Consider the following 26,673-nt stretch of genomic DNA (forward strand, 5'->3'; position numbering starts at 1 on the left):
TAGAATGATATAGATACTCACTGAAACTGGAACTAAAAGCTTAATTCTCATGGTAACAAAACTGCATTGCAAAAAAAAAATTCCTTTCCCATATAACAATGATCAATGAAAAATTTATGACTGCATACCCTAGCTTAATGTCTATTGTAAGACTTTCTAGTGTGTTTCAGAATTTCAACCTGCTATTACAAAATCAAATATTAATTAATTTTCTTTGTACTACTTATTTTTCATGTTTTGTTAAGAATATTTGTTGAAGAGAATTAATGATCACCTGCACTGACACAACCAAACCAAGGTCCTTTCGCAACTTGAGGTGAACTATGTAATGCTATTATCTCTCTTGCATTACAATGTTCAGTCTTACAGTCAATTTTACTAGTTACAGCTTGAGCATTTAATTTTTAAAGTTAGCAAATATAATTAAAGGGGTAATATGAAACAATAACAAATGTTCATTTTAGTTATAAAGTAACATCTGTCCTCCTTGCCATTAGGCATTTAAACAGTTACCACAATCTGTATGTTTTACATAACTGACCATAACTCGTGGAAAATAGAGGCTACCCGCACAACACGGCAAAACAACTGCTTGAGCTGAATTTCAATGCAAAATAAATACATAGTTTGTGCTATTTGGTAGCCAGATTTATAAGCACCAAATTGATTTTGGAAGCGACTATTTGGTAAACTTTTTAGCGCTGTAAATTACAACTACAACGCAAATGATTGCGATGCCTAGACAAACATTTTCATGTAAATTATATCAGTGAAACTTGTTCCTGTGGGAAAGGTCTTGCCTGCCAGACTGTGCCTTCCCAACTTAATATTTAATACTTTAGCTTGAAGTACAAAATATTCTTCTCACCTAAATATATTAAAAATATAGAAACCAATGATAAGTTATTGGTCTAGGTTCTTCTTCCATTCTGAACTGTGCTACTTAATACTTCATACTACCGAGAGTTTTGGAATTCTCTCGAGAAGCTTTAAGATATTGAACAGCTTGACAACGAACGTACTCCTCTGAAAAGCTCCCAACAGGCAGAACCAGATTCCCAGAACAGGAAACAACATGAAGAAATTTTCTTGTTCTTGACGTCATTTAAACATCCAAGCAATCTGATCACATCTTCTTTGGAGGTTTGCCAGTTTACGAAGTCTGAGAACTCACCGCACTTAATACAGTCGGAAGTTGCTTCCCCACTAATGTTTACAACATGGAGAACTATTAAAGGAAAACCATTGTGGTCTTAGAATGCAGCCTGCTGTTAGAGACTTCAAGCACACCATGGAAGCTACAATGCATAGATTCCTCACTTTATATCCAGGGAGCCACAATTCCAGCTGAGATTTTGAACAAACGCCATTAAATACTAGTTTGATTGCATAAAGGTACTGTAAACTGACTATTAACGTTTTAAGAATGTTTTAAGTTGCATGCGCAAAGTAAGTCGTGAATAACATTTATGATTTGTAAAGTTGTGTAACAAAATTAAAAGATCATAAATGTAGTGATATATATTTAAAGAAAATGTCGTACACAATTCCAAAATTAGGGAACTGAAGCAGGATAGAGGTTTAGTGCAGAACAAGGGATCATGCACAGTCAGAGAGATTCTGATTTAAGATCAAGAAACCAGTACATAGAAGTGGTTGGATAGAGATAAGAAAATGATAACTGTCAAGAAATCACTTGCAAAAGCGCTGTACAAGCTCCGTAACAGTAACCACACGGTAGGATCGAGTATAAGGGAAGAAAAATTGAGAGCGCTTCAGAAAGGTATGCTGACAATCATGGGGAGTTTTAATCTATTTATAAACTGGAAGAATCAAACTAGAACTAGGAGCAGGAGTAGGCAATTCAGCCCTTTGAGTCTGCTGGCTTCTGCTCCATAAGTGTGCAAAGGTAGCCTAAATGAGAAGTTCATAGAATGTTTTTGGGATTATTTCTTAGAACACCATGTTCTAGAATCAAGGAGAAATTAGGTTATATTAAAACAAACAGAATGCTGGAGAAACTAGGCAGATCTGGCAACTTTTATGGAGAGACAAACAGAGCTAATGTTGCAAATCGGTATGACTCTTCCTCAGATCTGCCTAGTTTCTCCAGCAATTTCTATGTTTGTTTCAGATTTCCTGCATCGGCAGTATTTTGCTTTTAATCTGGTGATACTAGACCTGGTATTATTCAGCAAGGTAGGATTAATTAATGATCTCAAAGTGAAGATACTCCGAAGTAGTAATGACTATAATATGATTGAGTTTTACATTCAGATGGAGGGAGGGAAGAGTGGATCTATCTTTAATTTTCATTAAGGGAAATCGTGAGGATGTGAAAGCAGAAATAAAGTCAACTTAAAAATTAGATTCAGGGATAGATCAACAGCAATACAGTGGCAGAAATTTAGAGAATAATTCTGACATTGAAAAATATATATATTTCAGTGAGAAAGAAAAACTTCCAACACAAGGATCCACCATCTTAAAAAAAACTAAAACGATAGAAAAATTTAGAGAAAAACATTTAATTTATTTCATTATTCATGGAATGTGCGTGTTGCTGGCTAGGCCAGAATTTATTGCCCATCACTCCTTGCCAGTTAAAAAAAATGGTAGTGAGCTGCCCTTCAAACTGCTGCAGTTCATTTAGTACAGATAGATCCACAATGTTATTAAGGTGGAGTTCCAGGATTTTGTCCCAGCAACACTGAAGGAACAGCGATATATTTCCAAGTCAGGAATGTGTAAGGCTTGGATGGGAACTTACATTAGAACACTACCCATCTGCATCTGCTGTCTTTCCAGACGGTAGTGGTAGTGTGTTTGGAAGGTGCTGCCTGAGGGGCAATAGTGAATTTCTGTAGTGCATCTTGTACATTTTGCACACTATTGCTATTGAACTTTGGTAGTGGAGAGGGTGAATCCTTGTGGCTGTGATTATAATCAAGCAGGCTCTATTTTCCTGGGTGGTGTCAAGCTCCTTTAGTGTTGCTGAGCTGCAAGTGGGGAATAGTCCATCTCACCCCTCACTTGGGCCACGCAGATAGTGGGCAAGCTGTGGAGAGTTGACTCAACTGTTTCTGCTCAGTTCTTGTGAACTGTGCACTCTTCTTACACTAATACAAATAAAGGTGAGAGCTTTGACCTTCTCGAACTTTAACAACTTGCAGATTTCTTACCAAACAACCCTCACAAGTTTCACAAACTAACAATTTACACTGAGATAACTGTACTTGCCTTGAACACTCCTATCCTCTTTTCTAAGAAAGCAACTATATTTTTCTTGTTGCCAGCTAGGTCTGCTCTGAATGGTCTTAAAAACTTGTATTGTCTGTGTTTCATTAACTAAACTCAATCCTCAATTATCCTGAACCAAAACAAGCTAATTGTTTTCAATGTTTACCCCACGTATCGCAAACCACCACAGTAAAAGCAATTTTCCATTACACTACAAGGGCACCCTGTTTTCTGATATACTGAATTAGGTCTCTGTTCTGGAAGGGCTGTTGGACCTAGACTCTTTTAAAACCTTCAGCGACCCTAATCTATATCAATAATTTGCAACAATTTTGAAATCTACACTCCAGATATGATATAAGTATTATAAATAGGTCAATGACAAATGGTCCTTTTCCTAGACTTTGTAGTGGTTATATAAAACTATGGGTCTGGAATCACATGTAGGCAAGAATGGGTAAGAACAGATCTCCTTCTTGAAAGGATGTTAGTGAACCTGTTGGGTTATAACAACAACTAACATGTTTTTGCAGTCACGACTACACTAGTTATAATTCCAGATTTTTTTATTGGAGTTCAGATTTTATCATGGTGGAACTGGAACCCAGGTTTCCAGCAGGATTACTAGTACAATGACATAATGACAATGCCACCATCTCCATTTTAGACTCCATCCTGAGGCTCTGTGTCCAGTTTTAGCTGATTATGCTCCAATGAAAAACCATGAAATGTTCACCTACGTTACAAGATTCTGTTTTAGTGCAATTGTTATAACAATCAGGAAATGGTAAAGCAGATCACAGTAAGTTAACATCTCGGTAGAAGTTATCGTGAGGATTTTAACTTGAGGTTTACAGTGGAAAAGAGAATAGGTATCATTTAAACATTCAGCTTTACAAGGGCTGTATTTGGGGGCAGCTCAGGAAACTAGTCAACACTTAGAGAAACGAAAGGTTAAAATTGATTTGTATTTGGAAATATACAGAATACAGAGTGAGCATTTGGCTACTGGAAAAATGGAGAACAATTTTGGGGCAATAAGAGAAAAAAGATTATTCCTTATGTATAACTCTGTGGACAGCACAGTTTGATTGCGAAAGTTACAAAAACTAGGCAAAGAGGTTAACAGACGCATTAGGAGAAGCAAATTTAAAATGAGTTTGGGATAACAAACAGCACAAACAATGGTAGTAAATGTGCAAGATAAATTACTCTTATCTGGTTTTAATTGAATGGACCACAACAATCTGTAAACATACAAGGTAATAGTTGGTTTGGACAAGATATCACAGAAATGAATTAAAAGAAATTTCAGATGATCTTATCATCGATAACTTAAGGAAAGAAAAAAGGCACAGGTAGGAGAGGCCAATGAACTTCTTACAAGGAACTTCATCCAATATAAATCAGTAATCTTCTTGACTCTATGTCTAAGGGTTTATTAGAAATGGAAACATTCAAGGACTGGAAAGCAGCAAGCACAATAATCAGGAGATGGCGTTTATCTTTAATCTTTAAAAAGCACAGTGACAGCCCAGGACAAAATGGGGCAGAGTCCAATGTCTGTTATGGGTAAAGAATTAGAAGGAATCTGAAAGAGGGAAAATGAACATTGCTGTAAATAAAAAGAGTGAGCATGAATCTGAAAGAGAGAATAATAATAACTTCTATAGCCTAATAACTTGGCTGCTGTTCTTTGAGAAAATTTCAGACATTGTTAATGCATATGCATATTTTGTGAAACGTAGTATATTCTGATTGTAGCAGAGCTTTTTAATAGCATGATAAAGATCCTTATGAACATACAAGTTAGGAGCACAGTCAGGCCCTTTGGCCCCATAATCCAGCTCCATCACTTAATAAGGTAACTGCTGATCTGATTCTGAATGTAACTGCAAACTATACTTTTCTACCTAACCCTCTTAACCTTTTATCCTTCTACTTACTAAAAATCTATCAGCCTCTGCCTTAAAAATATTCAATGTCTCAGTTTCCAACACATTTGAGGAAGAGTTCCAAAGATTCTCAACCCTCAGAGAAAGAAATTTTATCTGTGAATTAAATGGATGACCTCCCATTTTTAAGTGGTGACTCCTAGTTTTAGATTTTCCCACAAACTAAAACATATTTTCCACAGACATCCTGTCAACCGTCTTTTGCATCTTACATATTTCATCTCTTACTATTCTAAACTCCTGCAGTTACAAACCTAGCCTATCCAACCTTTCCTCATAAAACAATCCACACCATTCCAGGTAGTAGTCTAGTAAACCTTCTCTTAACTGCTTCCACCACATTTACATTTTTTTCTTAAACAAGGACTGTAATAAAGTAGAGATTTCTTGACCTGTGGTCAGTGTTCCATCTAATTTTCTTGGTGGATGCATGGTTCTCCGAGTCCTGTGCGCAGCAGCAATATTCAGAACTGGAAGTCAATACTGCAATCAGCATGCTGATATGTGGGATGCAGCATGCAGCTGAGTGGGAACGTTGCCTGGGATCTCACCAGAGCACTGTATAACTGAAGTATAACCACACTACTTTTGTATTCAATTCTCATTGTAATAAATAATAAAATTCTGTTTGTTTTATTAATTACTTGTATCCTAGCCTTTTGTGATTTACGTACTAGGATGCCTGGGTCCCTTGCAACTCTGCTCTGCATTGTCTTACTATTGAACTAAAATGATTTTTTTTTAATTCTTCCTGTCAAAGTAGACAATTTCATTACTTTTCCACATTATACTCCATTTTCCAGATATCTTTGCACTCAAGTAAGTTATGCGTAGTCCTCTGTAGCCATATTCTCTTCACAACTTACTTTTCTACCCTAATCAAGGGACACTAATTTTAAGAAATTATGAAAAGAATCAATGGTAGTACAGAAGCTTCTTTTCTTAAATACAGCAAGTTGCTAGGAACTGAAATACATATCAAGAATATGGTTAAGGCAAGCTTAATTCCAGCTTTCAGACGGAATGCATAAGACCTGAAAAACAGGAAAGATACTCACAGCAACAGAAATTCGCTCATATGGTGGTTATACCATATATGGTGGTTATACCTCTGTCAATTCCCCTTGGGCTACTTGGACAGTCACATAGCTCTCCTCAGTGACATCATTGACAATGCTAAACTTTACCAAGCCCCTGGAAATTTGCCACAATTCTGCATACATAACAAACCTTTTCTCATTATGCCTGAAATCACTTTTTCACTGTCTATATGAAAGATTCTAATCTTGTAAGGATTACACAAGGAAAATACAGCACTTTCATACATTTTCAAAAACATCTTGGAATGCACTGTCTAGACATGTGGTGGAGGCTGGTTCAGGAAGGGGATTGGATTTTTTTGAACAGAAATAGTGTGCAGGGATATGGGGAAAAGGCAGAAGACTGGAAATATTATAAAGTCTGGCTCTACTATACAGAGTCGGTGCAGCAATGCGAGCCAAATAGTCTCCTTCTACATCATAATAATTCTATGACTCTGTGATAAGGTAAAAATAATTTGACTTTTGACTGAAAACAATTGATGGTGGTTATGAAGCTAATCAGTAAAAACGTTAATGATCTGGAACTGTGCAGCATTAAGTGTCGTCACTGGCACAGCAGTAATGTTGCTACTGTAGTAATCCAGGGGCCTAGACTTGTGCACGGTAGGTGGGGTTTCAAATTCCACTCTGGCAACTAATGGAATGAAAGCCAGTCTCTATAACAGTGTCTATAAAACTGTAACTTAGAGAGAGAAATTTGAAATCACTAGCAGCCCTGGCGAACATGCAACTCTGAATTTTAAATGCCCTCTGAAAGGGCTGAGTAAACCATTCAGTTTAAGAGCAACTATGGACGGTCCAGTGACATCCATATTACATGAAAGAAAGAAAGAGAAAACAAAATAGCTGACCATTGCTGTGCAGAAACTTAGCAGCAGCTAGACCACTTTGCCAAAAGTAGTTACAGGTAAATCTCAAATAACATAAAAACCAAAAGAACTGCGGATGCTGTAAATCAGGAACAAAAACAAAGTTGCTGGAAATGCTGGTTAAGTTCGTGAAAAGTGCTGCATCATGCAAAACATGTGATTGGAAATACATATTGCCAGGGAAACCCATGTAAATATTCAAGTTACGTATTTGAAGTCATCCAGCCCAATTTGGCATCTTTTTAACAAAGTGGATCATCTTGCTCCTGTACATCTTTTCTTGCTTATAGTGAATAATACCACCACATTATGTGGTGGAGACAGTGAAGATGAGAGTAGTCCCAAGAATAGCAGGATGGTTTGGAACAGCAAGTATAGAAACTTAGAAATGAAACTCTGTGCTCAGTGATGTAGAAATAAATGTCAAAATCCATTAAAGACCATTTCTAACATTGCTTATACATCTGCCAACTTGTTAGTGATCGTTAATAAATCATGTTATTGCAAATCAAACACGTCATCGGAATAATGAGTACTAAAGTAAAAGCATGAATATATGGCCCTCTTATGGTGCAGTGGTAGTGTTGAGGAAAAACTTCTTCACCCAGAGAGTGGTGGATATATGGAATGCTCTGCCCCAGAAGGCAGTGGAGGCCAACTCTCTGGATACTTTCAAGAAAGAGATAGATAGAGCTCTTCAAGATAGTGGAATCAAGGGTTATGGGGATAAGGCAGGAACAGGATACTGAATGTGGATGATCAGCCATGATCATAATGAATGGTGGTGCTGGTTCAAAGGGCCGAATGGCCTACTCCAGCACCAATTGTCTATTGTCTATTGTCCTTATGCCTGGACCAAGAGGCCTAGGTTCAGATGCCACCTGGTCCAGACATATGTAATAACATCTCTGAACAGACTGATTAGAAAAATAGATTAAAAGCAATTTTATGGCAAAACTGTATTACTTTAAAACACATCAATCAATAACTACCTGTAATTGGCAAATTGAAAACATGGAATCATGCTTAGACAGATTAATTCTATTGATGAATAGGGAACAAAATGTTGGTTGCCATCAGTTTTTGTTTGAAAACAAGCTGGCATACGTAATGACTGTGAATGATATAGGTTATTCAGATCCCACAATATTTAAACTGTCTTAAACTATGCTTATTTCTTATTTCATACGGAAGATTAGCAATAAGCAGAGGTTATTTTGCTGACTTCTTTGCCTTCTTTTCCCAGCTGGTCAATCAAGGTCTTGAGTCAATGTCTTTAGCAGAAAATCTCTGTTGGCCCTTTTCCAATTTGAACTGTCTGCACTACAGAAAACTTACCAGTTATTGCAAGATTGGATGAGGAGTAAGCATTTAAGGAGGTTTGAAACTAATATTACATAATTCCAAATGCTTGTTGTGATTTTCCCACATTTATGACATAGTTTTTTGATATGATTTCATTATGATGTACGTTTGTCATGGATTATGACAAACTTTACAACGCACACAGTTTTGAAGCAGTAGTCATAGCCTCAACTCCATGTAAAATCCACCAATTTAAAGTTTATCTTTTTTAAAAAAAAAATGACTCATGGATTAAATTAATTGAGGTGGAGTCATTTGAGTTATTTTAAAAAGTGGCCAAAGTGTAGCAGAATTCAACAGATTGAAAGGATACACTCCGCGGATGGCAAATTACAAACAAAAGCTACTTTCAAAATGTAAAGTAGATAAAATACTAGGATATTGAATGTGATCTTTTCTTTAAAATTAATTCATGGTACTTGGGCAATGTAATTCAGCCTTTATAACCCAGCCCATTATTTGCATAGATTATTAATTTTCCTGAGTTTCACTTTGTTTAACTTTGTTAACTTTGTTAACTAAAGTACACAGCTGTGTAATAGTCTTTAGAAATGCACACGAACACCTGAAAATTAAGCATTACTCGTGGAATTTACACACACTTCTGATAGTTAGGACATTGTTTTATCATGGAAAAAAAAACTAACTTCCATAAGGTAACAAATCAAACAATTTGTGCTATTACAATCCCAGTTGATGTAAATACTGGGCAAATTAAATCCCAGATTGAAACATCGTATGACTAACTCTAACTCTGTATTTTAAAACACATTCAAAAGAGTCTGCCTGTGTACTTTCAACACGGCAAATTGAAAACAAAACATGAACTTCATGATACTAGATGAAAAAGGTTGGTCAGAATCATTATAAACATTAGTAAAGGATTCACATCACTCTATTCCCTTTATCACAGCAATATTCTTACAAACTCCAAACCCAAACAAAGGTTTAGTGCTATCTCCAAACTAAGGGTTGTTGTTCAAGTTGACACAGATGCAGCCAGTTTCCTTCTGGTGAATTTCTGCACATTCACTAGGTACCTCTTACTTCAGCTAGTACCGCATCCTGTGACATCTAAATAAACTGCAAACTAAACTCGTCACTACTTAAACATCAAACATAACACCTGCGCCATAAATTCAGTTCCCAGTTGTCTTGCTGGATTTTTCAGAGAGTTTAAAATTTCCATCTCTAATCTCTGGAGTGCACATACGCTCTGAATCACTGACTATACTCTGGATTTTTCTGTGTCGCCATGTGTCCCTGATTCCCTGTTGCTAGGCAACAACAGTTTTGTTTTACCTGTACCAAACTATTAACCCAAATCTCTTCACTTAGAGGGTCTTCAAACATCATTATAAACATTATTTTAAAAACGGGTGTTAAAAACCTCACATAAAAAAACTCTAAATATGAAACTAAAACCATGTCTTCACTTTGTATAGCGAAATCAGTTTTATATTTAAAAATATACATTGCTCATAGTGCACCACAGATTAAATATCCATGTACACAGACTAGTTTCTAGCCCATGTCCAAACTGTTTTACCAAGGGTCGAGACTACTCCTTCACGGAGTGGGGGGAGGGAGGAAGAGGGGGGTGCGTAAATCTTGCTGCTGGCACACTTTCAAAAATTTGTTCATTAAAGTTTACAACTATGCTTGCTTTTCACATGGCACTATCAGTATTATTTACAGACCTTTACTATTTCACTGCAACAGCGTAAACTCTGGACATGGCTACCTGTTACATAGTTTGGAATTGCTGAGTTAACACCTATCCTAACTAGTTCAGAGTGTAGCATTTAATACCAGAACCAATTCTGTGAGAAAGAGTAAGGAGGTGAGGAAAAGGCTACATGATAGAGGAAGGTGATCAAAACTTTGTTGTAGCACAAATTCATTTAATAAACGACTTATATTATGAACAATTTAAGTTTTTTTATCTTTTTAAGTGAACATTTATTAAAGAGGGGTTTGGAGAAGTGGTGTTTTCTGATGCAGTGTCAGAGTATGGGTTAGAATCGCACCTGTACTGCACGTGTACCATAACATGACTAAACAGGTTGGTTAAAAATATTATATACTGGTGAAGGGGAAGGGACAGTCTAAGATTACTGTAAAAAGCCAAATCCAAGGGGATGAATGATCTTCAAGAGTAGATTTTGCTGAACAGGAATTAGTATGACTGGCAACTATGACTCACCTGAAACAAATTTTAAAAGATTTGTAGCTCAGGTTGAGGTTCTGGATGTGAGTTTGCTCGCTGAGCTGCAAGGTTAGTTTTCAGACGTTTCGTCACCATTCTAGGTAACATCATCAGTGAACCTCCGACGAAGTGCTGGTGACGAAACGTCTGAAAACTAACCTTCCAGCTCAGCGAGCAAACTCACATCCAGTACAAATTTTAAAATTAACATTACCAAGAGTAAGGATGCTGCATCGTTTTAGAATTTAACCTTGAAATAAGGTTGAAATATATAAATTATCGCACATAGGGCAGCCATTTGGTGAACCATACTTGTATCAGTGGAAAAGCACTCAATGTTCTAACTTGCTGAAAAATAGCTTCTACCTCCTCCATTCATTTTTACAGTGAAAATGTTGCATTTATGTCTTTGTTATAACTTTCTAGCCTCTGCAAAGAATCATTCACTGTTTAAGCCTTTCAAAGCATTTCACATGTTTTCAAGCTTTATTGTTCAAGTTAATGAACTACAATTTCATTTGAGTCCATGTAACTAAAGCCTCTCACCTATAGTGCAGCTTAACACTGATTCCTTACCCTGAACAATCTTCCTTATGTAACCTAACCAATATCAACAAATCACACAGCTTCACTTTTGTATTCTATGCTATAATTAAAAAAACACACATTTTCACCTTATTAAGTAATATATAGTTTTTCCAACTCTCACTGTCACCTTCAAAATGTTTATGCATCCTACTTTGCAAACTTCCTTTCAAAAGACATATCTCCTTGCCCTCTAACTACTCTACTAAGTAAATTGAAAAACACATATTGTAGAACTACACACGCTGAAACTATGGTGAACAAGAAAATTCAAAACATTCCAGATGGATTAAAAAAAAACTTTCTGATGCAAATTTTCTGGCGCACATGAATTTCATATGTGCAAATTCAGCTTAACTACTATAACAAAATATTCATTAATTAAGCTATATTAAAGCATGGGACTTAAATCAGCTACAATTCCACTTGCAGACCCAAATGAACAATTCTTCCAACTGTTTTGGATATAATGATAGTGATACTTCATTCGATTGTTTTATAAGTTATTGAAGGCAGCAAAACTTCTTTAACCCTCGTTATGGAAATCAATGCTATTGTTTTCACAAAAGTTGGCTCAGTATCTGCATAGATGGAGTAATTTAAAATTTCAGATCATTTTACTTTACAAATTATTGTAATTTCTGGGAAAAAAAGCACTGGGTTGCACAGGCACTTTTGTTTTGAATTTTAATCAACGTACTTTGTTGGACGCCAGTAGCTCATCTTCCAAGTGGTGCAATCCGCACTGTTAATTATATAGATTTTGATGCCAAATTGGGTAAAATAAAAGCATACCATATGTTCTAAAGACAAAACTCAGCTAGACAGGAGAGTTACAGACTGCCCATTTGATCTGATCTGCATTTGACAGTTTTCCTTGTAAAATATTAGATACCGCACCATAGTGCTTTGGTGACAAATCAAGTCTTTGTTTAAGCCATAGTGTAAGCCTCAAACATATTGGAAAAAATATATGACGAGTAGCAAACAGATCTATTTAGATCCATCAAGAGGCAATCTTCCTGATTATACTTTGTGTGGTTGCATCAATTATGTTTTTTTTTGAGAAACTGGACAAAACAAGCAATATACAATTCAAAAGAAATGTTTAATTTACACCATGATAGCTACATATGGGATTGTACCTATGGTAATAAGGTCCACATTTGTGCAGATTACTTAACCTTAGAAATCAACTCATCACCCAAATTACAAACAACAAAGTTTAAAATGCATCTACAAACACTTTCACGTTTCTTGCCATTACTTCTTTTTCTTTGCCAGTAAGCATAGGTATTTAAAGATTTAATGTCCTGGCCATCCATGGACCAACTGATTACCTGTATCTTTGGTGAAAACAATGCTTATAAAGTTATCCAACATTCAAGATGTTTTCTTCCCTTAAGTTACCTGATGCTGTATGACAGGCTAGACAGACAAGAACCCATTTAAGGAACTTTTCCAGAGTAGCATGGCATTAATAATTATTTTGTTTGTCTTTTTCCCCAAATAAATATTGATGATTTGTCTTAAGTTATTGAAGTAACTTTTCAATAAAAAACTGCCAGAGAATAAAAATCCTACCACTAGCATCCAACAAAGTACATTGAAAACAAAAGTGCCTATGCAACCCGGTGCTTTTTCTTCAGAAATTACACTAATTTGTAAAATAAAATCAAATTGTTTGTGTTTTAAATTCTAAGAATATATCCTATTTACCCAGATGAAAAGATGTCTGCAAGGACACAAAATTCAAGAACCTGTGGATGCGGTACTCGTGCAGATGGAAGGATAACTTATAGGAGCAGGTTATAGCTAGCCAAAATGAAGGATCGGCTTCAAGAACTTAAACAACGGGCAAGAGAGGCTGAACTTAAGACAGGCAATGAAGGTGAAGAAAGCAAGCAAACTGAAGAGAGTATTTACTTTAAACAACAAGCCATTATTTTTGAAAAAGAGCCAATCATGGAGAATTTCTTGTTAGGTGCACAGAAAATTCAAGATGAAATCAATGAACTAAATAATGATATAAAGAAACTGAGTCAACAGAGCACCACCATAGTTTCTACACGTCGGTTCAGCATTATTAAAAAGGACAGTTCCAATCTCATTAAAGAAATCAAACTCCAAGCTGAGTCGATTCACAAACATCTAGATACATTATCAAAGGATGCACAACAATCAGAGGCTGACATTGGAGAGGATGCAATTATTTCAAGAATGAAGAGGACACAATATTTAATGCTGTTGAAACAGTATCAGACAGCTATGTCAGACTTTAATACTGTCCTAAATAAAAAGCAAGAAAATTGCAAAAAATTCATTCAACGCCAGCTTGAAATTGTTGGAAAGGAAGTATCAGAAGAGGAGCTGAACAACATGGTGGAGCATGACAAATGGTACGTTTTCAACGAGAACTTTCTCAATGACGTCAAAATTACTAAAGGTCATCTGTCTGAAATTGAGAATCGCCACAAGGAATTAATCAACCTTGAAAATCAAATCAAAGAGCTACAAGATCTTTTTGTACAAATTTCACTTTTGGTGCATGAGCAAGGGGACTTCCTGAACAACATTGAAAGGGTAGTGTTGAACACAAAAGAATACACAGAAAAAGGCAGGGATGAAATCAAGCTAGCAGTAAAATTAACAAAGAAAAATCTATGCAGGAAGTTGTGCTGTTGGTGTTTCCCTTGTTGTGCATGATATTATATAACTAGATGTTATGTATGGGAACAGTGTCACTTTCAGCAATAACTACCAAATATTCATCACTGTAAAATTAAGATTCACCGACAAACATATTAGGTTTGAGAATGCTGTGGATGGATTGCAAAACCTGCCACTCCAAGAAATAAATGAAGTTGCCACCAGTGCCACCCTGTTTTAATGTTGAAACATTGCTGTAACCCTGGAGCCAGATTGGGAGTGTGAAGTTAAAGAAGAGCTGGGTAGACGTAGAGCAAGGGATATTTTAACAACCACTTTGCAAGTAATGATGGGCATCTGAGAATAGGATGGGCCATTCAAACCATGAATTCTACTAAGCACCAGCAAAGAGATATCAAAGAGTCTGGAAACAACTCTCAGGGTTATCCCATAGGGTCTCCACTCCAGGGCTGCCATTACTGCCTTGGAGCTCACTGCTTGGGAATTATTGATCTAAATGGGTCTATTTCTCTAATCCTAGGAAGGGGAAAAAAAAATAGTAGTTACTTGCTACCTGTCTGGAAATAAACATTAATTTACAAGTAAACTCAATTAGCAAAAATATCAATTGAACAGGAATTGTAGTGCAACTACAAAGCACAATCTATTATTTGGACTGGTCTGAAAAATATCATGAATAACCTAACATACTTCTTTTAATTGCTTTATTTATTTGCCAGCAAAAAAAAACCCAGTTCTTAATTCAGATACCTCTGAAAAACTTCAACATGATGGTTTAGCTTTTAATATTTGCTTTATGTAGAACTCATTGCATTGCAAGTATGTGCATCATGCACATGAAACACATCACATACTTGACAGACTGAAATTATCTTCCAAACAGGTTAAGTAGGGAATAACTAAACACAGAATCAAAGTTTTGCAGGGTTTTCCTGTTCCTTCAATTTTAATGTAAACATTATAGAATCAGATAACAGAAAATATTATTCACTGCATAAGGTTTCATCTTCAATAATTAGAGCAGAATCATCAACTCATTGAATCCCTACAGTGAGCAAGCAGGTTGTTCAGCCCATCAAATCCATACCAACCTTCCAAACAGCATCTCACCCAGACCCCTAACAAATCCCTATAACCTGCATTTTCAATGGGGCTAATCTGCCTAGCCTGCAACTCCCTGGACACTACAGGCAATTTACTGTGGTCATTCTGCCTAAACTACACATATAGTCGTAATCATACAGCACAGAAACAGACCCTTCAGTCCAACCAATCCTAGCTGAACATAATCCCAAACTAAACTAGTCCCATCCCACTGCTCCTGGCCAATATCCCTCCAAACCTTTCCTAATCATGTACTTATCCAAAAGTCTTTTAAACGTTATAATTGTACCCACATCCACCACTTCCTCAGAAATTCGTTCCACACGCAAATCATCCTCTGGTGAAAAAAGTTGGTCTTCTTTAAATCTTTATCGCCTTAAAAATACACCTTGTAGTCTTGGAATCCCCCATCCTAGGGATCTTTGGACTGTGCGAGGAAGCCTGAGCAACCAGAGGAAACCCACGCTGACATGAGGAAAACATGCAAACTCCATACAGACAATTGCCAGAGGATGGAATCAAATCTAGGTATCCGTTGCTGTAAGGCAGCAATGCTAACCACTAAGCCACTGTGCCACCGTGATTGCCTTTTTTGTTGTCAAGCATTTCAACGTATCCACCAATAACTGTCGAAACATTTTGGACTAATTCTTGCTAGATTTTTTATCTGGAGGCACAGAACTGGAAGTTCAAAAGCTTTCTATACTTTGCAACTCAAAAAAGGTGTCATAATTTGCCAGAATTGTGAACAAATAACAACAACAGCACAACATCATTTCAGTGAAAGCCTGAAGCAACACAGTATCCCCTTAACCAGTGAGAATTAGTGATTAAGAAACAGTACAGAAAAACAGAATAGATTAGGAGAGAGAAAAAGCGACAACAAAGAACAAATCATTTTCAAATTCTGACACTTCAATGTGTAATCAATTGTTGAGATATGTTTTAACTGTTTCTGGACCAGAAATGTTCATTTGCATTGCATTAATAACAATCACTTTGTTTAAAAAGAACAGTAGTCATATTGTGAGGTTCTGTTCCTAACTCTCTGTTGCAAGTCTAATGGGCAATTAATGTACAAATTCAACAATTCCTTAATAATTACAGGAGGCTAAAGGGCATGCGCAAACAAATAGATCAAAAAATTCTAGAAATTTGGATCTCATCAACATTTCTTAAAGCCATGAATTTGTTAGCCATTTTACACGTTAACAATGCCATGTGCTGTTAATTTTAATAATATCCAATCCAATACTAAGGCAAGTTTAAAAAAAAATCAAAAGAAAGAAGATTTTACTGGACTCATTGTAATCTGAGGAAGTTTTACGATACTAAATAGAATTGTATCATTCTATTTGTGCTTGAAAATTGGCTGTTAAACTACATACAAAAATTTTTTTAATTCCTCCCCCAAACCCCAACTATGGTATGGTTCCATTGGTGCAGGGCACTCTCTGGTACCTACCCAAGTGGCCATTATTCATGTTTGAGGCTTCACTTTACTATTTCCATTTTGTCATGCGAGCTGTCACTCATCTCTTCTATCTTGAAATTCCCTACACAGAGATAGTATATTAAGACAGTGGAAATGAAGTATTAACTTACAAAGCTTTTGGTCCTAAATGCTAGTCCATTTGTTACTGACTTTAAAAACAAGAGTATTGCTAGTTACCTCCACAACTACACACATGTGTAAAATGCAAAAATCTCCACAAATTTTGGCATTATACACACTGTATTGTTAAAAACCTACGGCAGCAGTCAAGGAAGAGGCAGTAGCCTATCACGATTCTACCTGAGTACAATTCTTTTTATCATGGAAAAGCAGTTTAAAGATTAAATGTAATTTACATTTGCTATTGTAATCTCAATACCTAGATACACCTACAGTATTGTATATTGATTGACTGACAATATCATAACAGGCACCATTCATTTCAAATATGTAATCACTATTGATGTATATTATTAGATTGTTATTGTCTATGCATAAGAAAGTAAATTTGATAAATTCACAGATGATAATCCTAATGAATGTCCAACCTAGAAGTAGCAAGCAGTGGAAGAGATGGATAAATTAAGTAAGTGGGAGGATGACAATAAACTAAATAGATATCTATGAAAAGCACTGAATCTTTGAAGAAAACAACATATTATGCATGTATATTGGCAGAAGAAGGAAACATGCCGTTGTAAGGGACCTGGGATAAAAATAACTTCTTAAACCTGTCAAATCACAATAATACAGGAATAAAACAATTACAATGCTGAAAAACATTCGTTTGATCAGTGGAGTGCAAATCAGAGGATGTTATACTAAAGTTGTACAGGATTTAGCTCAGACTATATCATCAGAACTGCATTCATCAAAATACAAAGGAAGTTTACAAGCCTTTGATGCATCAAAAAATTGATCCCTAACATCAAACATTATTATTTTGAGGAAAACTAAAGCAACTAGGCTTGCCCACTCTGAAAGTGGCTGTCTGGGTGTGGATCAGGAAAATGTCCAGAGACACTAAATGGTACAGTTGGGATAAACAGAGTATTTCCTTACGGAAGGTCAAACTATTAAAACAAGGGCACATCAGCTAAAACTTTGGTCAGAAAGAAATTTATGAAGACAGTAATCAACTTGAGTGGTTGGATTTGAAAACTAATTTGAGTGGTCTTCTTGATATGGTAGCCAATGTGAAAACCTTGGGCTCATTACTGTAGAATGATATTAAGCAAAGGGAGGGAGAAAACTAATTTTACAACATTGAATGGAAAAATTAAACTAGCCCAAAGACTTCCCTCATCCGCATTCATATAGTACCTGTGCAAACTGTCCACAGAATGATAGACTATAAATTAAGGATTTCCTTTCTCAACACTTTCTTGTCAACTGCAGCTGCAAAACCAAGGCAGTAACTCAAATTCTATCAGATTTTGATTCTATTTGGATTTAGACACCAGCTTTGGTGTAAAAGTTGCATTCTGACTAAAGGGAGATATGCATGGAACGTTCTTTGCGCAGAGGGTGATGGGTGCCGGGAACACGTTGCCAGCCGAGGTGGTAGACGCAGGCATGTTAGCGTCTTTTAATATATATTTGGACAGATACATGGATGGCGGGGAGCAAATGGACACAGACCCTTAGAAAATAGATGACAGGTTAGACAGAGGATCTCGATTGGCACAGGCTTGGAGGGCCGAAGGGCCTGTTCCTGTGCTGTAATTTTCTTTGTTCTTTGACCTCCGAATCAGGTCTTGGCTTCAAGTCATATTCCATTGACTTTGGTACACAATCTAGGTTGATACTCCAACACAGTACTGCTCCACTTACACGTTAAAATGGACACAAAAAATTCATAGTATTGTGTGAAACACAGAAGTGTTTTCCTACTGTATAAGTCAATATTTAACTTTCAAACAATATCCTATTGCTGTTTTTGGGACCACGCTAGTCTCGTTTTGAGGTTGATTGTGAAAGGCACTAAAGTAATGCAAGCTCTACCTTTATATTTATTTAGTATTTGTAATTGTACTTGTTCTTCGATTTACGAACTAATAATATTTGATTAGTCAAAATGTTCAAATCACATTCAAGGAGAATTTTTAGATGAAAAGTAATTACATTTCATTAAAATAAATTAAGTTATGATAACAGAACTATCTCTTCAATTGATTTTAAATTACTGGCACAATAACAAACTGATTTTAAATGGTCTTCAAATTTTGAACCGAAACACTGCAAAAATACCAAAGTTTTGATCTGTAACTTCGGATTGTTCATATGTTGATGGCTGATTTTCAAACCTGAAAAAAATGTAGCCTTCCTTCCTAACAGCAGTGGCATTAGGCAGAATATCGATCATGAAGTTAGAAGTGCATATGACAAAGTTATCACAATCATTAAGTATTATGGGGACATTAATCTTCATACAGATTGGGCAAATCGACCTTGCAGTAGTAACTGTAATAACGAGAAGTTAATTGAATGGAAACAATATAGTTTTCAAGATCAATATATTGAAGAAGATTTGGAACAGGTTATTTTAGATGTAGCTCTGTGCGATTGAAAAAGGCTATTCTTGTAGTGAAGGACAAGCAAGGAACGGTAATCAGCTAATGACAGATTTTTATTTGAGATTTGATTTATTAAGACTGCAAAGGTGGGCAGAAATCTGAACAAAACAACCGTGTAGGTATGAAGGTCATCCTGGCCGACGTGGATTGGAAATTAGCTTAAAGATACTTTCAGAGATAAGCAATGGTTAACATTTAAAGAATTAACTTGCAATTTACAATGAGTATATATCCTTTTAAAGAAAAAAAAACCTCACAGGAGACCTGGTACAACCATGATAATAATGAATTAAGTTGCATATAATGTTGTCAGACAGTACACCAAGCCTGGGAATTGGGAAAACTTTCAAATTCAAAGGGTGACCCAAGAAATCTATAAAAAGGAAAAGGAATAGTGAGCAAACAAGAAATATATATGAAGCAAATCATAAAAGCTTCTATAGACATGTAAAAAGAAATTAGTTAAAATCAACATGGGTCCCTTAGATGCGCAGATCACAGAAATGATAACAGATGATTTTAAAAAATGGCGATGTTAAATAAATACTTTATATTGATCACACAATAATATTCTGGACAAACTAGGTACCAAGGGTCTAGCAAGAATGAGGAACATAGAGTCACAGAGTCATACAGCACGAAAACAGTCCATGCTAAACACAATCCCAAACTAAACTAAACCCAACTGACAGGTCTTGGCCCATATTACTCACTGTCTTCTCCTGTTAAGCCAATTCTGTATCCAATTGGCAAGCTTACCTTGAATCCCATGAGACTGGTTTTACTAATTAGTCTACCATGCAGAACTTTCTCAAAGGCTTCACTAAAATTCAAATAAACAATGTCTACTGTTCTGCCATTATCAATCTTTTTGGTAACTTCCTCAAATAATGCAAACAAGTTTGAGAGACACAATTTTCCTCACAGAATACCATGCTGACTATCCCTAACCAACTTTTGCCTCTCTAAATATTCATAAATCCTATCTTCTATAATCACTTCCAAGAATTTACCTACATACAAAGTCAAACTCACTGGTCCATGGTTTTCCGGTTTCTCCTTACAACATTTCTTAAACGAAATTACCCAGCACCCAGTCATCAGGCACCTCACCTGTAGTTATAGGTGATGTAAATACTTTTGCAAGGAATCTTGTAATTTCCTCCCCCTACTTCCCACAACATTCTGGGATCCATTAGATCAGGTCCTGGAGATTTATCCACCTTTATAATCTCTAATGCCTCCCAAACCTCCTCTTCTGTAATGTGAACTGTTTTTAAAACATCAAAGTTTATTTCTCTGTATTCTCTAGACTCCATTTCTTTCTCCACAGTAAAAACTGACACGAAATATTCTTTGAAAATCTCTCCCATCTCCTGGGGTTCAATCCAAAGATGACCTCCATAATCTGTAAGAGGCCCTACCCTCTCTCTAATTACCCACTTGCTCTTAATGTATTTGTAGAATCTCTTTGAATTATCCTTCATCCTATCTGCCAATGCTACCTCATATCCCCTCTTTGCCTTCCTGATTTCTCTCTTAGGAATGTCCAATTCTTTTATTCTTGACTGGGACCTCAATATCTTTATTCATCCATTGTTCCTTAATCTTACCAGCCTTACCCTTCACTCTAACTGGAACATACTGCATCTGAACTCTCGTCATCACACTCTTGAATGCTTCCCACTTGTCAAATGTCCTTTTACCCACGAACAGTCTACTCCAATCAACTTCTGAAAGTATTTTATTTCAAATCATTAAACTCTGGTGCAGCCGCACTTGGAGTATTGCGTACAGTTCTGGTCACTACATTATAAGAAGGATGTGGAAGCTTTGGAAAGGGTGCAGAGGAGATTTACTAGGATGTTGCATGGTAAGGAGGGAAGGTCTTATGAGGAAAGGCTGAGGGACTTGAGGCTGTTTTCGTTAGAGAGAAGAAGGTTGAGAAGTGACTTAATTGAGACATGTAAGATCATCAGAGGGTTAGATAGGGTGGATAGGGAGCGCCTTTTTCCTAGGATGGTGACGGCGAGCACGAGGGGGCATAGCTTTAAATAGAGGGGTGAAAGATATCGGACAGTTTCTTTACTCAGAGAATAGTAAGGGAATGGAATGCTTTGCCTGCAATGGTAGTAGATTCGGCAATTTTAAGTACATTTAAGTCATCATTGGACAAGCATATGGACGTACATGGAATAGTGTAGGTGAGATGGGCTTCAGATCGGTATGACAGGTCGGCACAATATCGAGGGCCGAAGGGCCTGTACTGTGCTGTTATGTTCTATGTTCACTTTACTCCAATTAAAATTTTTAACTTTTATGGAAGGCTTATCCATTTCCAATACAATTTCTAAACTAATTGAATTATGATTGCTAGACCCAAAATGTTCCCCCAATTTTACTTCAGTCACCTGACCTGCCTTATTGCCCAAAGGTCGGTCTAGTTTTACTCCATTTCTAGCAGGTGCATCCACATATTGATAAAGAAAATTTTCTTGCGCACATTTGACAAATTCTTCACCATGCAAACCCTTAACACTATGGTAATCCCAGTCAATGTTTGGAAAAATTAAAATCCCCCATTACTCCAACCTTATAATGCTTACATATATCTGCGATCTCCGTACATATTTGTTTCTCAGTTTCTCTCTTACTATTGGGGGTCTACAGTACAATCCTATCAAAATGATCTTTCCTTACTTATTTGTAATTTCTACCAATATATTTTCACTGAATGATTTTTCAGAAATATCTTCCCTACTTACAGCAGTAACGTATTTGTTAATCAAAAATGTTCCCCCACCCCCACCCCTCCTCCTTTCTTACCTCCTTTTCTATCCTTCCTATAGCATCCGAAACCTGGAACATTGAGCTGCCAGTCTTGTCTATCTCTCAGCCAAGTTTCTGTAACAGCTATGATGTCCCAATCCTATCTTCTTAAACATGCCCAGAGTCATCAGCCTTACCTGTAAGACTCCTTGCATTGAAATAAATGCAATTTAGTTCTTCAGAGTTACTACAGACTATGACTCTCTCATCTTTTTTTTTCTAACTGACATGCTGTCCTCCCATCAATCCTTCTATTTACAGTGCTACTTAGAATTCCTCCAATCGCCTTCTCTATCAGTACAAAGTCTCCCTTAAGAGAATGATGAAATCTCTCTGCTAAGATATTGGTCCCTTTCCTGTTTAGATTAGTCCCATCTTTTTTGAACAGCTCTTTCCTATCCCAAAAGATATTCCAATTGTCTGAAAACCTGAACCCCTGAACAATACACCAGTTCTTCATTGATTCATCTTTCTAACCTTTTGTTCCTTCCCTCGTTTTGAGTTTGGCATAAAGAAATTACTTTTAGTAAAGACACAGTACTGGATAAATTAATGGGATAAAGTCATTTTCCTGGGCCTAATGGCCTGCATCCAACTGAACAAGGTAGTTACAGAAATAGTAGTTGCATTACTTTTGACTTTCAGAATTTCCTACAATCTGTAAGAAGAATTGGAAGATGGAATGGAAGGCAATAAACATATCCCTGAAATCCAAGAAAGAACGAGACAGAAATTGGAGAACTACAAACCAATCAGTTTGACTTTGGCATGAAGGAAAATACTAGAGAGTGTATATTTATGGAATGTCATAACAGAGCACTTAGAAAATCATAACATGATCAGGCAATGTCAATACTCATTTATGAAAGGAGAATAATATATCACAAATCTGAAAATTGTTGAGATTACAGCTAATTACATAGATAATGGGCAGCATGATAAGCATTTGATAACGGTGCTCTACAAGAGGTTATTAGATGCAAGTTAGAGTTCATGGGATTGGGCGGAATAGATTGGACTGAGGAATGATTAAAGGACAGAAAACAGAGTGTAAGAATAAATCAGTCACCTGCAAACTGGCAGGATATAACTAGTGGGGCTTCCGATGGATCAGTGATAATAATAGCTCAAGTCCAATTTCTATCAGTCTTAAATGAAAGAACAGAGTATAAAGGGTTCAAGTTTTCTGATGATACAACATTAAATGAGATCAGGAGGGCACAATGAAGGCTACAAAAGGATAAGGGCAAGTTAGGCAAACAGTCTAGAAAACAGAATGGAATATAATGAGAAATGTAAAGATATCCACTTTCGCAAACAAAAAACAGAAAAATATAATACTGTTTTAAATCATGAGAGGCTGTAAAATATTGATATTTCTTCCAAAAGAGAAGTGATATTCAAAGGGTGTCCTTACACACATTTCTTACGGTTCACACGCAAGTTCAACAAGAAACTTGGAAAGGAAACAGTCTGTTAGCTTTTCTTTAAAGTGGATTGAAGCACAGCAATTGCACAGAACCTTGAAAAGATCTCCAGTGAACAATTTTGTCCACTAACCAAGGTTGAATATTCTTCTTTGAAGGAGAGCAATGAAGGTTCACTAGACTGATTCGGAAGATATGGGATTTGTCCCATGAGATTCCATTGAATACAGAGGACCTTTATTCTCTAATGCAAGGTAATCTCATTGAAACTTATATACTTCTTAAAGGGGTGACAAAGGTAGGTGCTAGGAACATGTTTTTCCTGCCTGGTAGATCTAGAAGTAAGGGACCACCGTTCAGAACAAGAAGTCATCAATTTAGAACGGAGACAAGAGTTATGAGTCTTTAGACATCTCTGCCCCAAAGAGCTCAGTACATTCAACAAAGAGAGACTGACAATTCTTTGGATAATAATAGACTATAGAAATCGTATGAGAAAGCAGAACTGCGGCAGAAAATCAATCATGATCTTACCAACCATGGTAGAACAGATTTAGAGGACCAAATAGCCTAATTCTGTTGACATTCTGATACCACCTCATCAACATGATCCCAAACAAGGCCCTGAGCACATAACTCAAGGGGGAGAAGCTCACTACCACCTTCTGAAATTCAATTAGGAAAGAGCCCGTCACAGTAACTAACACTTCTCAGTCTGTCAAAAAGATAGTTAAGTTTGAAGTGAAAAAGCTTAATTCTCTGCGACCAGTTTAATTTCTATCTTCCATGGAAGTTTGGTTTAATGGTGAAAACATGGATAAATGACTTTTGCACAAATCTAAGAAGTAGTGAGGAAAGTCATCAGAATTTTTCCAATATCTTCACCTAATTATGAATCATCCCTCAACTGAAGCTGCAGTATCATTTACACATGGGTAACGATGAGCATTGTTAGCCTCCCTTGTAACATGGGAACAAAATCTGCCAATAATTTCTTATTAATTTTAAATCTATTTCATTGTCTTGTTGTTACACAGAAACCAAACCTTCCTTTTTGTGGATGTACTTATGCATTCAAATGCCACCTACTGTCTATCAAGTGAAATACATGCAATAGTGAATGGCCTCAAGATTGAAAGCAGTAATCAAGATGTACTAATGACAGTGAGATGGATTCAATACCTACATAACATCTTCCAGAAACATACCCCTTTTAGTAATACACAGCACACAATGGTTTCATGTCAAATTATTATTTTAAATCCTGCAATAACAATGAAAATTAGTTGGCTGGTTTGTGATATAGAATGATGCCACAAGCATGGGTTCAATTCCCACTCTGGTTTAGGTTACCATGAATAATTTTCATTCTCAGCTTCTCTCCACAGCTGAGGCATGGTGACCCTCAGATTTAACCACCATCAACATCTCTCTCTAAGGAGAGAGAAGCCCCATGGTCCAGAAGAGATTGGCAACTTTATCCTTTCTAAATATTTATCCCACAAAGCAACAATAATTACTACTTAAAGTAACACTGTAACAAATACTTATAACATATCAAGCTAGATATTCACATCATTTGCTTTCAGGTAGTTTCTGTGATATTTTCTACATTAAATAAATTTACTACATCACTGACAGATAAAGTTCTTCCATGCCAGCAACACCTACATCCCACAAACATGCAGCAATATCCTCAAAGACATTGAAGCCATCCATGCTCATGTGCAAAATAGCTTGGACATTACCCACGTTTGGGCTGTCAGGTGGCAAGTTACATCCACACAAGTGCCAGGCAATCGTAATATCAAAACAATGAAAGCAGAAGCAGAAATAAGTCATTCGGAAATTCGCACCTGCTCCTTGGTTCAAAATGAACATTACCGTGTTCTTACTTTTGCGTATATCCTTTGATCCCTTTAGCCCTGAGAATTTTGCCAAACTCCTTCTTGAAAACATTCAATGTTTTGGCCTCATCAACCATCTCCAACAAGTGAGAATCTAAACACTGACCTGTGACATTCAATGCATTCCCATCACTGATTCTCTTACTGCCAACATTCTGGAAGTTACCATTCACAAGGAACTGCACTAATCATGTATGTACAATTGCTACAACAACAGGTCTGAGGCTAGGAAGACCTGTAGCAAGTAATACACCTTCTTTCTCCGCAAAGCCTGTTCATCATCCACAAGGCTAAAATCAGGAGTGTGATGGAATAAATACTCCCCAATTGTAAGATTGTATAAAAACTCGAAAAACTCTCAAGAAGCTTGATACCATCCAGGACAAAGCAGCCCATTTGATGGACACCACATCCACAAATATTCACTCCCTCTACCATCGATGCTCAGTAGCAGCAGTGTGCACCATCTGCAAACTGAAGTGCAGAAACTCTCCAGGGCACCTTATATAATATCTGCCAAAGCCAACACCACTACCATGTAGACAAGCAAGGGAAGTAGATACATGGGAACACTGCCATCTGCAAGTTCTCCTCCAAGCCACTCACATCCTTACTTGGAAATATATTCTTGCTCCTTCAGCGTTACTGGGTCAAACTCCTTCGGAGTGGAACATCCATCGTCATAACTTTGTGGGTTAACCTACACCAAATAGACTCCAGTGTTACAAGAAGGTAGCTCACTTGCACCTTCTCAATGGCATCTGTGGACAGACAATAAGTGCTGCCAGATATTAGCAAAACAAAAGCCAGAAATCAGATTAGTAATAGTTGGGATAACAGTACTAAAGTTTGCATATTACAGATCAACGTAGATAAGCAATACATCATATAAATATTAAAACATAGTGTGGAGCTGGAGGAACACAGCAGGCCAGGCAGCATCAGAGAGCTGATGTTTCAGGTCGGGACCCCTCTTCGGAAATGGGGGAGGGGCAAGGGAGCTCTGAAATAAAGAGAGAGAGGAGGGATGGGGCTGGGGAAGGTAGGTGGGATGGTGGCAGGTGAGTACAAGTTGGCAGTGGTAGGCATTGGTCAGTGAGGTGGGAGAGAAGACGGACAGGCTGTGTCAGGTCAAGGAGGTGGGGATGAGAGGGAGGGTTGGTTGTGGAATGAGGATGGGGGTAGGGAGATTTTAAAACTGGTAAAGTCCACATTGAGACCATTGGGTTGTAGGGTCCCGAGGTGGAATATGAGGTGTTGCTCCTCCAGTTTCCAGGTGACCTCACTGTGACACTAGAGGCGGCCCAGGATGAACATGTTGTCCAGGGAGTGGAAGGGG

General features: G+C 36.9%; 2 protein-coding genes across 4 annotated transcripts in view; one reads left to right on the forward strand and one right to left on the reverse strand.

Moving 5' to 3' along the window:
- Positions 1 to 26,673, reverse strand: part of arl13b (ADP-ribosylation factor-like 13b) — a 77,361-nt gene that overhangs the window by 25,743 nt on the left and 24,945 nt on the right. The gene's annotated exons all lie outside the window — the stretch shown is intronic.
- On the forward strand, positions 1,173 to 18,641 carry stx19 (syntaxin 19). Of its 2 annotated transcripts, XM_048540318.2 has the most exons (3): positions 1,173 to 1,395; positions 8,414 to 8,546; positions 13,050 to 18,641. In XM_048540318.2, exon 3 carries the CDS (start codon positions 13,151 to 13,153, stop codon positions 14,030 to 14,032), a length of 882 nt encoding a protein of 293 aa, XP_048396275.1. In that variant the 5' UTR covers positions 1,173 to 1,395; positions 8,414 to 8,546; positions 13,050 to 13,150; the 3' UTR covers positions 14,033 to 18,641. The 2 variants fall into 2 exon arrangements, with proteins under 2 accessions (XP_048396275.1, XP_048396276.1); XM_048540319.2 differs by lacking the exon at positions 8,414 to 8,546.

The sequence above is a fragment of the Stegostoma tigrinum genome, chromosome 12, assembly GCF_030684315.1.
Source record: "Stegostoma tigrinum isolate sSteTig4 chromosome 12, sSteTig4.hap1, whole genome shotgun sequence".
Lineage (NCBI taxonomy): Eukaryota > Metazoa > Chordata > Chondrichthyes > Orectolobiformes > Stegostomatidae > Stegostoma > Stegostoma tigrinum.

Bases quoted from the DNA above. Each gene is read 5' to 3' on its own strand.
- stx19 (XM_048540318.2), top strand. From the start codon at position 13,151: ATGAAGGATCGGCTTCAAGAACTTAAACAACGGGCAAGAGAGGCTGAA.